This window comes from Odocoileus virginianus, chromosome 17 (assembly GCF_023699985.2).
Source record: "Odocoileus virginianus isolate 20LAN1187 ecotype Illinois chromosome 17, Ovbor_1.2, whole genome shotgun sequence".
Classification (NCBI taxonomy): Eukaryota; Metazoa; Chordata; class Mammalia; order Artiodactyla; family Cervidae; genus Odocoileus; species Odocoileus virginianus.
The window spans coordinates 33,902,126-33,915,685 of NC_069690.1; the positions used below are offsets into that span (position 1 = coordinate 33,902,126).

The 13,560-nt window shown below is 37.2% G+C and overlaps 1 protein-coding gene across 23 annotated transcripts in view; it reads left to right on the forward strand.

Moving 5' to 3' along the window:
- MBTD1 (mbt domain containing 1) overlaps nt 1–13,560 on the forward strand; it is a 67,824-nt gene that overhangs the window by 42,430 nt on the left and 11,834 nt on the right. For all 23 annotated transcript variants that reach the window (XM_020914026.2, XM_070479273.1, XM_020914034.2 and 20 more), the window contains 9 exons: nt 1,195–1,312; nt 4,361–4,495; nt 4,780–4,868; nt 5,078–5,312; nt 5,923–5,978; nt 6,316–6,420; nt 11,828–11,975; nt 12,950–13,032; nt 13,308–13,542. In XM_020914026.2, coding sequence (XP_020769685.1) covers nt 1,195–1,312; nt 4,361–4,495; nt 4,780–4,868; nt 5,078–5,312; nt 5,923–5,978; nt 6,316–6,420; nt 11,828–11,975; nt 12,950–13,032; nt 13,308–13,542 — 1,204 coding nt within the window. The remainder of the gene's footprint in view (nt 1–1,194; nt 1,313–4,360; nt 4,496–4,779; nt 4,869–5,077; nt 5,313–5,922; nt 5,979–6,315; nt 6,421–11,827; nt 11,976–12,949; nt 13,033–13,307; nt 13,543–13,560) is intronic.

Below are 13,560 nucleotides of genomic sequence, written 5' to 3' on the forward strand. Positions count from 1 at the left end.
GCATACAGGTTGAGTACTGTTTTAAGCTAACACCCTTTTGGTTTAGCGACCACCCAAGATGAGCAGCCTTGCATGGAAGACATTTGCCCAGTGTTCAGATGGACTAGTTTGCGTGACTCTTGGATATCTTTGTGTTTAGTCATCTTTTAGCTTTGAAGCTATTTTGTCTTTTCCTGATTTGTTCATGTTATCAAGTCTTTTACATCTTTACCTAATACTTCTTGTGATCAGGGTTCTGAATCGTATTTAATGAGGAGCTGATTATCAAGGGCCAGAGAGACTGTTTGGTATTATCAGCATTTAAACTCCTAAATTCACTTTGGTTTAATTAGCCATTGCTAAATTCCAAGTAATGGTAAACTGCCTCAAATTTAAGGATTAAAATATAATGGAAATTGTAATTTGGAAACACATTAAATGTTGGCAAATCCCTTCATGATACTCATTTAGTTTTCTGAGTCCCCATCTTAACCATTTGTGTGGAGGCTGATTACTACCAGATCTAACATTGAAAGTTTTCTTTGTTTATTGTAATTCCTGTGTGAGAAATTTTGAAATAATAAATCATTTAACAATTTACCCTGTACGATTCTCCAAAATCTCTTTAACTTCACCGTTTTAACAACTTTATCTGGTGCTTTTGCCACAAGTCTGTTGTAACAGACTATATTTATATTCTGCAAACTTAACTGAAGTTGAAAATACAGATAACTAAGTTTTCTTTCTCTGTGTTATTGGAAACCACATTGCTGATTGGAATTCTTTCTTTCCACTCTTTAGCCAGATCTTTTTTAAAATTAGAGGTTAAGGTAAAGTACGTTCATTCAGTTCATGATAAAATAATGAATTTTTATGTCAACTTTTTCCTGTGAAACCTAATATCAAGTTTGTAATTTGGCATTTATAAAAATTGCTCTCAAGTCTTATATTTGGGCACTATGGAATTTTGAACTGGATATGGATCAGTTGTAGTATATGTGAATTCTCTTCGTCTTGAGCTTGTCCCTGACACTGGCTTTTTCTAAATAGAATTCTGTGATGCAAGGAATAACAATTATATTTTTAGAAAAAAGAATCAATTAAATGGTATTTTTAGTTTAATGTTACCATGATTGAATAGTAGTGTTCAATTTTGAACCATGTGTTTTAGACTTGATCTCATAAGATGATAATTTAATAATTTTTATATGACAGGCGCCTATGGGGACCTGCTGGGGTGATATCTCAGAAAATGTGAGAGTAGAAGTTCCCAACACAGACTGCAGCCTACCTACCAAAGTCTTCTGGATCGCTGGAGTAGTAAAATTAGCAGGTGAAAACCGTGCATAATAATTCACTTTAAAAATCACTTCTTTGTAATTTGTAAGAAAGCATATTTGTAAATTTTAAAGTATTGCCAAGTATGATAAAGGGCAGAGGTTAGCAAATTTTTTTTCTGTAAGAAAAAAAAACTATATATTTTCAGCTTTGTGAGCAAAGCAATCCTGTCACAACTGCTTAACTCTACTATGATAGCATAGGAGCAGCCAAAGTGATGCATAAATGAATAGGCATGGCTGTGTTCTGCTAAAACTTTCTTTATGGGCACTAAAATTTGAATTTCATATAATTGTTACATATCATAACATATTACTTTACCTCAAATTGTTTTTCAACCATTTAAAAATGTAAAAACTATTCTGGAGGACAGTAGGCCAAATCTGTGGGCCCTATAGTTTCCTCAACCTCTGATACAGGGAAATACTTCGGAAGGTAACAAAAAGTACTAAAAAAAGTGATATGGTCCCATAATATCAGAAGTAAACTAATGATGAAAATTTCATCTATTTTAGGTACTACATTTTCTTCAGTCTCACCTCTTCCATGTATCCCAGCCCTTTTTACATTGTTGCCCATGAAGTAAATGTGTTAGGTATCTACTATGTTAGACCCTGTGGGCAGGTGATATGCAGACTTAAAAGATTTCTTTTTTTGGTGAACTTAAATCTGCTAAATTTTGAATACATTTTATGACAAGGTGCTTAGTAAGTGGTATAGTAGGATACTGTGATACTTCAGAGGAGGAGCAGCCATTCAGATAATAAAGGTATCCTGAGATTACTGGAAGAGGTATCTTACTCATCCTACTCTTTCTAGTCTTTATCTCCAGCCATCTTCCCAAAAATGCCCTTCCAGTTCCACCCTGTCTACTGCTGATAGACTAATTTACCTAAAAATGATCTCAATTCCATTTTTCTGTCTTTAGTGGCTTCTTTGACCTTAAAGAATCAGGATGGTCAGCATTTACAGCTATTGTTAAGTTTCACTGTCCACCACTGAACAGATTTTTTTATTGTTCCCCAACATAAATGATCCATTCTGCTGAGATTAGTTTCCCTTCTCTCTCACACAGCATGTTCTGTGTCACCTTCATTCCTTTACTCACTCTCACTCTCTCACTTATCGTATTGAACCCAGTACAGTTTCTGCCTTTTCCATGAAACATTTCCCCAGCTTATGTAAGTGAAAAAGTGAAAGTGTTAGTTGCTCAGTCATGTCTGACTCTTTGGAACTCCGTGGACTGTAGCCTGCGAGGCTCCTTTGTCTGTGGAATTCTCCAAGCAAGAATAGTGGAGTGGGTAGCCATTCCCTTCTCCAGGGGATCTTACTGACCCAGGGATCAAATCTTGCATTGCGGTCAGATTCTTTACCATCTACACCACCAGGGAAGCCCCCAACTGTACAGACATTCTCTAAATCCCTGTATTATTCCCTGTAAGTTGTTTAAAACAGCGATATGTATTTTTTGCTTGATGTTTAAATTTTTGCATATAAATGGCTCTAAAGATCAAAGCATTTAATACTCAAGATTTATTTCTATCTTCCACCTCTGGTTTTATATTTCTGTTATTTATTTCTAATTGCAACATATATTTCATTTTAAGCCACTTTAGTGACATTTTAAAAGTGAGCCTGTTGGTGATCATGAACCCAGAAATTACAGTTAGCAAGTCATGAGTTGTTCTGTGAATTACTGAATTTTAAAACTAAAAGTTTAATGCTATAAATTTTCAAAACCTAAGTATTAATACATGAAGATGCTAACTAAACTTAGCTTCCAGCCTGAAATACAAGTTTATTGGGCATTTTTTATTCCACTGAAGACCTTAATGTTTTAATCTGTTATCAAGATAAGGTTTATTAAAAGGAATAAACAATAAAAATATTTTCTCATGTAACTTATTTCACTGAGAGAAAAATATTTTAAATAAGCAAAGAAACAGACAGTGTTCATCAAAGACAAGCTTGAAGAGATGACAAAGCTGGTTAATGGGTGACTGTTACATACATCAGAGGGTTTCTTTGAGGAAGTGATATTTTATACTCTTACTTTCTTTACTGTTGTATGTATTTAATAAAAGTTTGTCTTTAAATATTTAAAAGATAAGGTTTATTAAATTATAAGCAGTATATATCATATACTGATCTTTCCAGGAAATAAGTCTTCCCATTTGTTTAGTGCATGCATGCTTAGTCACTCAGCTGTGTCTAACTCTGTGGCCCCATGGACTGTAACCCATGCGAGTTTCTCTGTCTATGGAATTTTCCAGGAGAGAGTAGTGGAGAGGATTACCATTTCCTACTCCAGGGGATCTTCCTGAGCCAGGATCGAGTCTCCTACATCTCCTGCGTTGGCAGGCAGATTCTTTACTGCTGCACCACTTGGGAAGACCCTGTTTGTTTAGTACATGTAGATTTTAAGTGATTTCACATATCTTTATTTGTGTTCATTGAACTTTTTTACCTGGTGTTTTTAAATCTTATTTCCAAATCAACAAGACAGAAAAATTTAAACTCTTAAAGTAGCCACACGCAAATTATCTGAAAATAATTTGGTCACCTGATCACTTGGATAAAGCAGTGTCTTTGAAATGTACTTTAACTGGATTTCTGTGACTTAGCAAGTTTATATTAACTTACCACAATATTCTTTATTTCCAAAACTATGCATCCTAGTAGAACTTTTCACTCCTCTTTTTTAGAATTTAAGAAACCATGGGTAAAATTGAAATATATTCAGAGAAATAGGCCGTGCTCTGAAAACAGTTAAACTGATTTCATTGTTCAAATTATTCTCAAAGTTTCATCCATATAGAACTAGTGTCATCACTTCTGAGGACTTCTTAGAAATACAGTTTCTAAGACTCACCCAAGATCTGCTAAATGATTTGTGGGGTGTGGGGCCCAGCCGTCTGTCTGTTCACAAGCTCTGCACCTGTTGCAGATGCTCGATGACATTTGATATTCACTACCAGAAGCTATATTCTGTTTTATTTCATTTGATTTTCTTTTTATGTGGTGACTGCTTTGTTGGTTTCAGGTTACAATGCCCTTTTAAGATATGAAGGATTTGAAAATGACTCTGGTCTGGACTTCTGGTGTAGTATATGTGGTTCTGATATCCATCCAGTTGGTTGGTGTGCTGCAAGTGGAAAACCTCTTGTCCCTCCTAGAAGTGAGTAGTTTCTTTACCCTTACAGTAATTGAAGTATCTGAACTTTAATGCAGTTTCACAATTAATAACATTACAGTGACAAGTCACATAAAAATTAAAATAATATTTTTTTCTTTCAGGTAACTTATTTGCTAGCAAGACATACTTCTTTTCCCTATTTTTGTTACTCTTCTTCAGAATTTAACTGCAGGGAAATTTGTTAGTTGGTTTTTTTTTTTAAGCAAATAACTTTTGAAGCAGTTCTATTCTTTGCTGAAGTATAACTGGTTATTTCTTTTTTTTAGCTATTCAGCATAAGTATACAAACTGGAAAGCTTTTCTAGTGAAACGACTTACTGGTGCCAAAACTCTTCCTCCCGATTTCTCACAAAAGGTAACGACAAGATCTTAGAAAGGACTCAAGTGGCAAATGAGAGCTCTAAAAAATGGAGTAACTTCAAAGCTTTTTAAGGAATTGTTTCAATTAGTGAATCAAATGACCTACGTTATCTAATGAGTGCACTAGATATTTTTATAATAGAATACTAAAATTATTTGTAGACCTTTGTCATGAATTCTCAAAAGTTCTGCTTTTCTTTCAAGGTTTCAGAGAGCATGCAGTATCCTTTCAAACCTTGCATGAGAGTAGAGGTGGTTGACAAGAGGCATTTGTGTCGAACGCGAGTGGCAGTGGTGGAAAGTGTAATTGGAGGAAGATTAAGACTAGTATATGAAGAGAGTGAAGATAGAACAGATGACTTCTGGTGCCATATGCACAGCCCATTAATCCATCATATTGGTTGGTCTCGAAGCATAGGCCATCGATTCAAAAGATCTGGTAAGCACCTGTCACAAGGATTCCTGTTGAAAATAACACTGAGACTAAATTGTACTACTTCGGTATTTTTCTCCACAGAATAGCAAATGTCAAAATCAGTTGCCTTGGGCTGCTTATTCTGCCTTAATTAGGGAAGGTTCACACCAAAAAATTAAATGTCCTAACCAATTCCTTTATATTCCTTCCACTTATGCTCAAGTAAAAAATAAAGCCCTTTCAAGTAAAAAATAAACTACATTTGTTTTCTTACACTTTTTTATCCAGCCCATTTGAAAGAAAATCGCCTTTCCGTTTCCATTCAGTGTTAGTAGAAATACTAAAATGAAATGTGGTTAGACTTAATACTAAACACTTTAAAACATACTTCTAAAACTGTAATTCCCTAACTAGGGAATTCCCAGCATTCTGATGGGCTGAATGTATTTTATAGCACATGTACTCTAAAGAGATAGAGACTTTTAAAGAATATTATTCACCCTAAATGTAGAAGGCACGTATTTTTGCCATGTTTTAGAGTATACATACCTTGTGAGTTTGAAACCTTCAAAAAAACGTGGTTTTTGGTCTTCTCACAAATGCTGACAGATTAGTATGTAACTTTTCCTTGTAGATATTACAAAGAAACAGGATGGACATTTTGATACACCACCACATTTATTTGCTAAGGTAAGAAGTTTTTATAAGAACCCTCATTTGTAAATTATGTTTGAAAGAGGGTTGTGGGTTTTTTCCTAATATTGTGGAAATCACAATTACATATATTCACCTAAAAGGATTAAGACCTTGTAATCCATATGTGTCACAACTATTGATTATAATTATTCTTAAATTCTATTTGCCTGAATTCTCTCTATTCCGTAATGGAAGTTTGAGTTATAATATTAGGTAGGTAGGAGAAGGTACTTGGTATTTTCATCTTGTAAACTTTTTCAAATTGGTATTATTTTAATTATTAAACTGGTGAAACCTGTAACAATAGATGTGCTTTCGTGTAATTCTTTAGGTAAAAGAAGTAGACCAGAGTGGGGAATGGTTCAAGGAAGGAATGAAATTGGAAGCTATAGACCCATTAAATCTTTCCACAATATGTGTTGCGACTATTAGAAAGGTAAGAGAATAGGTTTTAAAATATAGAAATGAAGTTATAGTAACTAGTTTTAAAGTAATGGGCTTCCCTGGTGGCTAACTGGTAAAGAATCTGCCTGCCAGTGCAGAAGACATGGATTCTATCCCTAGGTTGGGAAGATACCCTGGAGAAGGAAATGGCAACCCACTCCAGTTTTCTTGCATGGAAAATCCCATGGACAGAGGACGCTGGTGGGCTACAATACATGGGGTTGCAAAAGAGTAGGACAGGACTTAGCAACTAAACAACAACAAATAGGAGAAGGAGGCCCCTAACATTCATTTTGACCTAAAATGTGTGCATCTGTGTCTTCACTGGGGAGAATGTCAGTAGTAATTGCAAGATAAATTTGAATTCTCATACCAGAGGTTTTCTTTGTATATATCTTATTATCAAGATTGTTATCTTGAGTTTGCTACTTTTATTTTATGGAAGTATATCCTAAGTTAAAGGAAGAATATTTATTTTAAGTTACTTCCTAGTCAAAATTTGTCCAATACAAAATTGTAACAATGCTAGTTTATCCTGTTTCCTGTGTTTCCTTTTTGTGCTTTTTTCCCTCCATTGGTAGTACTTTATTGCTTCTTTTCTCTTTTTCCTCTCTTCTGAAACTGTTTATACAAAAAGATGTAGAAGAGTGGTTCTCAGTTGTCAGTAGGCATTGAAATCTCCTGGAGAACTTAAAAAAAAAAAATATATATATATATATATAAAATTGACTAAGCCTCTTCTCCAACCCCGCACTCCCATTCTGATTTAATCAATCTTGCATTGGCATTTTTTTTAAGGTCCCAAGGTGATTCTGAAGTACAATCAGGGTTAAGAACCATTGATACAGAATACACTTACATAAAGGTGTAATTAAATTGTGACTTGCATTTCAACACAGTTTTAAGCCTTAAAGTGAAAGTTGTTCATCATATCTTTGCAACCCCATGGACTGGGGTTGGACTACAGAGGGGGGTTGGACTACAGAATGGACTACAGAGTCCATGGAATTCTCCAGATCAGAATACTGGAGTGGGTAGCCTTTCCATTCTCCGGGAGTTCTTCCCAACTGAGGGATTGAACCCAGGTCTCCTGCATTGCAGGTGGATTTTTTAACAGCTGAGCCACAAGGGAAGTCCTTTAAGCCTTAAGCCAAAAGAATTAAAAAGTTATGATGGCTACCATGTCCTGTACACTTGTGTTCAAAGTCACACAGCTAAACCAGACTGACTCTAAACCCTTATTCCTCCTTTTCACCTGACTAGTGATCCAGACTCCCTGGTGCTATTTAAAACATAGATTTCTATGACCTACTGTAGACCTGCTCAATCAGAATCATAAGGAAGACTGCCCAGATATTTGTATTTGTTTAAAAAAATAATAATTAAAAAGTTCTCAAGGTGTAACTCTTGACAGTCAGCCAGATTTGGGAATCAGCACCATTCTGTCATGCTCTGTGTAAAAGAAAAATAAGTTTCCAGTGAGTAGAATATTAAGCTTCACTCAGAAAATACTTAAAATGAATTCTTGCAGTGCTAGGTTGGTTTGGACTCTGAAAGACTTACAGTCTTGTAGAACAAGATAAGATGTAGGAAAATGTGTTTAACATACAAGATCAACTATGATCAGAGATGGTACAAGTACTGTTGGAATTCAGATAAAGAAGAGCATCTTCTCAGAGGAATCAGGAAAAGCTTTGTGGAAGAGAGGACATTTGAAAACTTCATTTTGAAGGATGGGAAAAACTGGGCCAAGAAGAGATTCAGAAGGAACCTGTGCCAGGGAATGAGAATATACACAAAAGCATCGAGTGAAAGGTACAGACCACATTTAGGAAATGGTAAAAGGTTCACACACAGTACGCATCAGACAAGTTGCTTTGAATATTCTTGGCCAGGCTTTTTGTTTATAAGGAACAGAAACCCCCTCGAGTGGGCTTTAGAAAAGTCATTCTGAGGATACAGTGGGCACGTTCACAGACATAAAAGGACCCAGGGATGAAACCTGGAAAGGCATGAACTTGGTGCAGTCCTCCACCTCTTAGGAGCCTCTTTGTTCCACCTCTGCTCTGTGTCTGTGCCACTCTTCTTCACTCTCTCTCACTACTGGTATCCTGCTTACTCCGTCTCCATATGGTAGCCTGTCACCCTTCTGTTGGGCTTCCCCAATACCTCAAATGGTAAAGAATCTCCTTGCAATTGTGGGGTACCTAGGTTCGGTCCTTAGTCTGAGAAGATCCCCTGGAGAAGGGAATGGGAACCCACTCCAGTATTCTTGCCTGGGAATCCCATGGACGGAGGAGCTTGGAGGGCTACAGTCTATAGTGTCACAAAGAGCCGGACACGACTGAGCGACTTTCACTTCATTCACCCTTCTGTATCACAGCCTTTCAGTGCCAGCTCCAGCCCATGGCTTGACTGCTATCTCTCTGTATGTTAATTCTAATTACGGAGAGAGAATCTGAACAACCGAGCCCGGCTTTTTGCGTGGTCCTCTGAAAGTGGGATACGAGCCCTTGATCCACTAAGCTGTGTTCAGAAAGGGAAAAAAGAATCCCGTATGAGTGGAGGTAGTCCTTTCTAGAGGTCTTAGAGCTGTTAAGATTAAAGAGAAAATCAGGAGAACGGAACATGCAAGTAGATAGAAAGATGATGTGAAATTAATTTGTGCAGTCTTTAATGCTTGATCAGGTTGAGTTTTCATTAGTGATAAGTTGGTAAAGCTTTCTGGCATGAACAGTTCAGTTCAGTTCAGTCGCTCAGTCGTGTCTGACTCTTTGTGACCCCATGAATCGCAGTACGCCAGGCCTCCCTGTCCATCACTAACTCCCGGAGTTTACTCAAACTCATGTCCATCGAGTCGGTGATGCCATCCAGCCATCTCATCCTCTGTCATCCCCTTCTCCTCCTGCCCCCAATCCCTCCCAGCATCAGGGTCTTTTCCATTGAGTCAACTCTTCACATGAGGTGGCCAAAGTATTGAGAGTTTTAGCTTCAGCATCAGTCCTTCCAGTGAACACCCAGGGCTTATCTCCTTTAGGATGGACTGGTTGGATCTCCTCGCAGTCCAAGGGACTCTCAAGAGTCTTCTCCAACATATTTCAAAAGCATCAATTTTTCGGCGCTCAGCTTTCTTCACAGTCCAACTCTCAGATCCATACATGACCACTGGAAAAACCCTAGCCTTGACTAGATGGACCTTTGTTGGCAAAGTAATGTCTCTGCTTTTTAATATGCTATCTAGGTTGGTCATAACTCTCCTTCCAAGGAGTAAGCGTCTTTTAATTTCATGGCTGCGATCACCATCTGCAGTGATTTTGGAGCCCAAAAAAATAAAGTCTGACACTGTTTCCTCTCTTTCCCCATCTATTTGCCATGAAGTGATGGGACCAGATGCCATGATCTTAGTTTTCTGAATGAATGTTGAGCTTTAAGCCAACTTTTTCACTCTCTTCTTTCACTTCCATCAAGAGGCTTTTTAGTTCCTCTTCACTTTCTGCCATAAGGGTGGTGTCCTCTGCATATCTGAGGTTATTTATATTTCTTCCGGCAATCTTGATTCCAGCTTGTGTTTCTTCCAGCCCAGCGTTTCTCATGATGTACTCTGCATATAAGTTAAATAAGCAGGGTGACAATATACAGCCTTGACGTACTCCTTTTCCTGTTTGGAACCAGTCTGTTGTTCCATGTCCAGTTCTAACTGTCGCTTCCTGACCTGCATATAGGTTTCTCAAGAGGCACGTCAGGTGGTCTGGTATTCCCATCTCTTTTAGAATTTTCCACTGTTTGTTGTGATCCACACAGTCAAAGCCTTTGGCATAGTCAATAAAGCAGAAATAGATGTTTTTCTGGAACAGAGTACATAGCAAAGGAAAGTTCTAACTGTAAGAGAGGAAATGTACATAGGGAAGGCTGAAAGCAACATAGTGGAGATAGAGTTAATGGCTAGGATAAAGGACTGAATTTTTAGGGGGAGTTGTGGGGACCCAGCAATTGATTGCCTTTGCAAGGAGCTGGAGAAAGAGTTGTTGGTTTGATGCCCTGTACTAACTCTCAGAGAATATGTTCAGCATGCAGGTAAAATGCAGGCCTGAGATACTGAGAGGGTGAAAAACTCATAATAATACTTGAGAAATTTTGGCATAAAAGTCAACCATTGAAGAGTGAATGCCATCATGAAAACAAAAGAAAAGGGCTAAAATCAAAAACAAAAGTTGAAGGTGAAAGGATGGTTGCCAAAAAATGTGAAGCAATGAACACAGAGGTGAGAAGATGGATCAGCAGACCATAATGTAATGAGAATCTGGGAATAAATGTTTCCAAAAATTGAGTAGTCAGCTGGTATGAGATATTGTAAAGGAGGCTGAAGTGTTGGGGAAAAGGCACTGGATTTGACAAACTAGAAGATCATTGCTTCCCGGATAGCTCAGCTGGTAAAGAATTCGCCTACAATGTAGGGAACCCTGGTTCAATTCCTGGGTCAGGAAGTTCCCCTGGAGAAGCGATAAGCTACCCACTCTAGTATTCTTGGGCTTCCCTGGTGGCTCAGACGGTAAAGAATCCTCCTGCAGTGTGGGAGACCTGGGTTCAATCCCTGGGTTGGGAAGATCCCCTGGAGGGGGGGCATGGCAACCGACTCCAGTATTGTCTGGATGATCCCCATGGACAGAGGAGCCTGGCAGGCTACAGTCCATGGGGTCACAAAAAGTCAGACACGACTGAGTGATATAACTTGAATTGGGTCTCTGGGTGAAGAGTATTTAGGAATTTGTACTCTATATACCTTTTTTTAAGTGTGAACTGTTTCAAAATAAAATACTTTTGATGTAACTGGAATTGAGAGACATGGATAGGCTTGTCTTGAGAGGCAAAGGAAGGACTACTACTTAGATCAGTCTGGACTGTGAGGTCCCTCACATAGTTTCTCTCATGGAGGAGCACAGTTACCCAGAGCATGAAAGAGGTAAAGTTGGAGCTTGAGGAAGATAGAAGAAGTTTAGAAAAACTCCACTATGTGATAAATCAGAAGGATATGTTAGAGCTCCTACTGAATAAGATTTAAAGCTTAGCCGAGACTAGATAGTTAAATTGTAAAAGAGCACTCAGCCCTGTTTCATGCCACGGAAGAAAACAGCCTTGGCCATTGTCAGGAGCATATTTCCCTAGACCTCTAAAATTACTTCTATGTAACCATGCTTTTATTTCTGGCACACACTGGAATTTATACAGATTTTTTTTTTCATTATGATTTCAGTTATTTAAGAGAATTCAATAAACATTTCTCCCTTTTACGAGATCTTTATGTAATAGATTTTGCTTTCTTTTTAGAATGTCACTTAAAGGATCATTTTTATAATAGTGGTACCTAATTTTAAATACTTGGAATTCTCTTAATTTAAAAGGTGCTGGCTGATGGATTCCTGATGATTGGGATCGATGGCTCAGAAGCAGCAGATGGATCTGACTGGTTCTGTTATCATGCAACCTCCCCTTCTATTTTCCCTGTTGGTTTCTGTGAAATTAACATGATTGAACTCACTCCACCCAGAGGTACTTTTTTCTAATATATACACTGGGTATTCATCCTTGTTTTCTTTTTACATGGTACCTGTCTACACCATTTACCACAGCCCTAAATTTCTTTTTATTTTTAGCCCTAGGTTACTTGCTATATGAAAATATAATATGTATATATAAACATGTGTGTTACATATGTATATGTTTATATCAAGAGCTGTGAGGTGTTTAAAAACATAAAGACCTGTAACCTAGCTAGCTTTAATAAATTAAATTGGTGTAGAATTTTTCCTGAGCATTTGTACATTTTATAATAAGAATTGGTATTCTCAAGCCCTGTTGAGATGATGATGGTAGGCTCACAGGGCTATCGCATACATAAATTTTTTTTAAAAAATAGACTTTAGCCTTTGAGAGAAAGCAAGTTTTCATCTTTAGATTACTGTATGAGGAAGCTCCCTGGCATTCCAGTTGTTAGGACTTGGAACTTTCACTGTCAGGGCCCTGGGTTCAGTCCCTGGTTAGGAAATTAAGATCTCACAAGGCAGGTGGTATTACCAAAAAAAAATTAAAATTACCATATGACTTTTTAAAAAATGACACCTTTAAATAGTTCATATGGCTTAACCAGTGATTTTCCTAATTTCAATATGTGAGCCTTGGATTTTTCTCTTAAGAAGAGAAAAGCCAAAATAGAAGACTATAAAAACAGTATTTGCCCAGTCACTGTTCTTTCTTACAAAGAAATAAAAATATTACTGAAAAATATTAAATATTAGACTATTCTAAGCCTAGGATTGAAAAGCAAAAGTCTGGTTCTTGTAGGATACATGGGTGCACCTGTTTCTGTCTAGAAAACCGGGAAGAGCCATATAACAGGGAGTAATTATTGTACTCTACAGCATTAGCTCATGAGATTGTAATGTGTACTGAATTATTTTACATCTGCATTTTTATATTACACTAATTTTAAATGAACTTCTAGTTAAACTAGTTGTGTTTTCCAGGTTACACAAAGCTTCCTTTTAAATGGTTTGACTACCTCAGGGAAACTGGCTCCATTGCAGCACCAGTAAAACTGTTTAATAAGGTAAATTTAAATAAACACATACATATTAGTTAAACAGTGTAGGTATTTCCTTTACATAGGAGCTGAAATTTGTTTCCAAACTTTTTTTCATTATTAGGAATGAATGCATTTCCTAACTAGTTCTTACATGCTTCACCTTCATATGTTTCAATAAGGGGTTTTTTTGGTCTAAATTGTTAATTGGTTATGTTACTTCTCTTTTTTTCTTTCTTAGTGATGATGGAGTTATACATTCTTCTTTTCACCAGTGTTAATGTTTTGCTTCTCCATGTTAGGATGTTCCAAATCATGGATTTCGTGTTGGAATGAAATTAGAAGCAGTAGATCTCATGGAGCCACGATTAATATGTGTAGCCACAGTAACTCGAATTATTCATCGTCTGTTGAGGATACATTTTGATGGATGGGAAGAAGAATATGATCAGTGGGTAGACTGTGAGTCCCCTGACCTCTATCCTGTAGGGTGGTGTCAATTAACTGGATATCAACTGCAGCCTCCAGCATCACAGTGTAAGTTGGTATACAGAA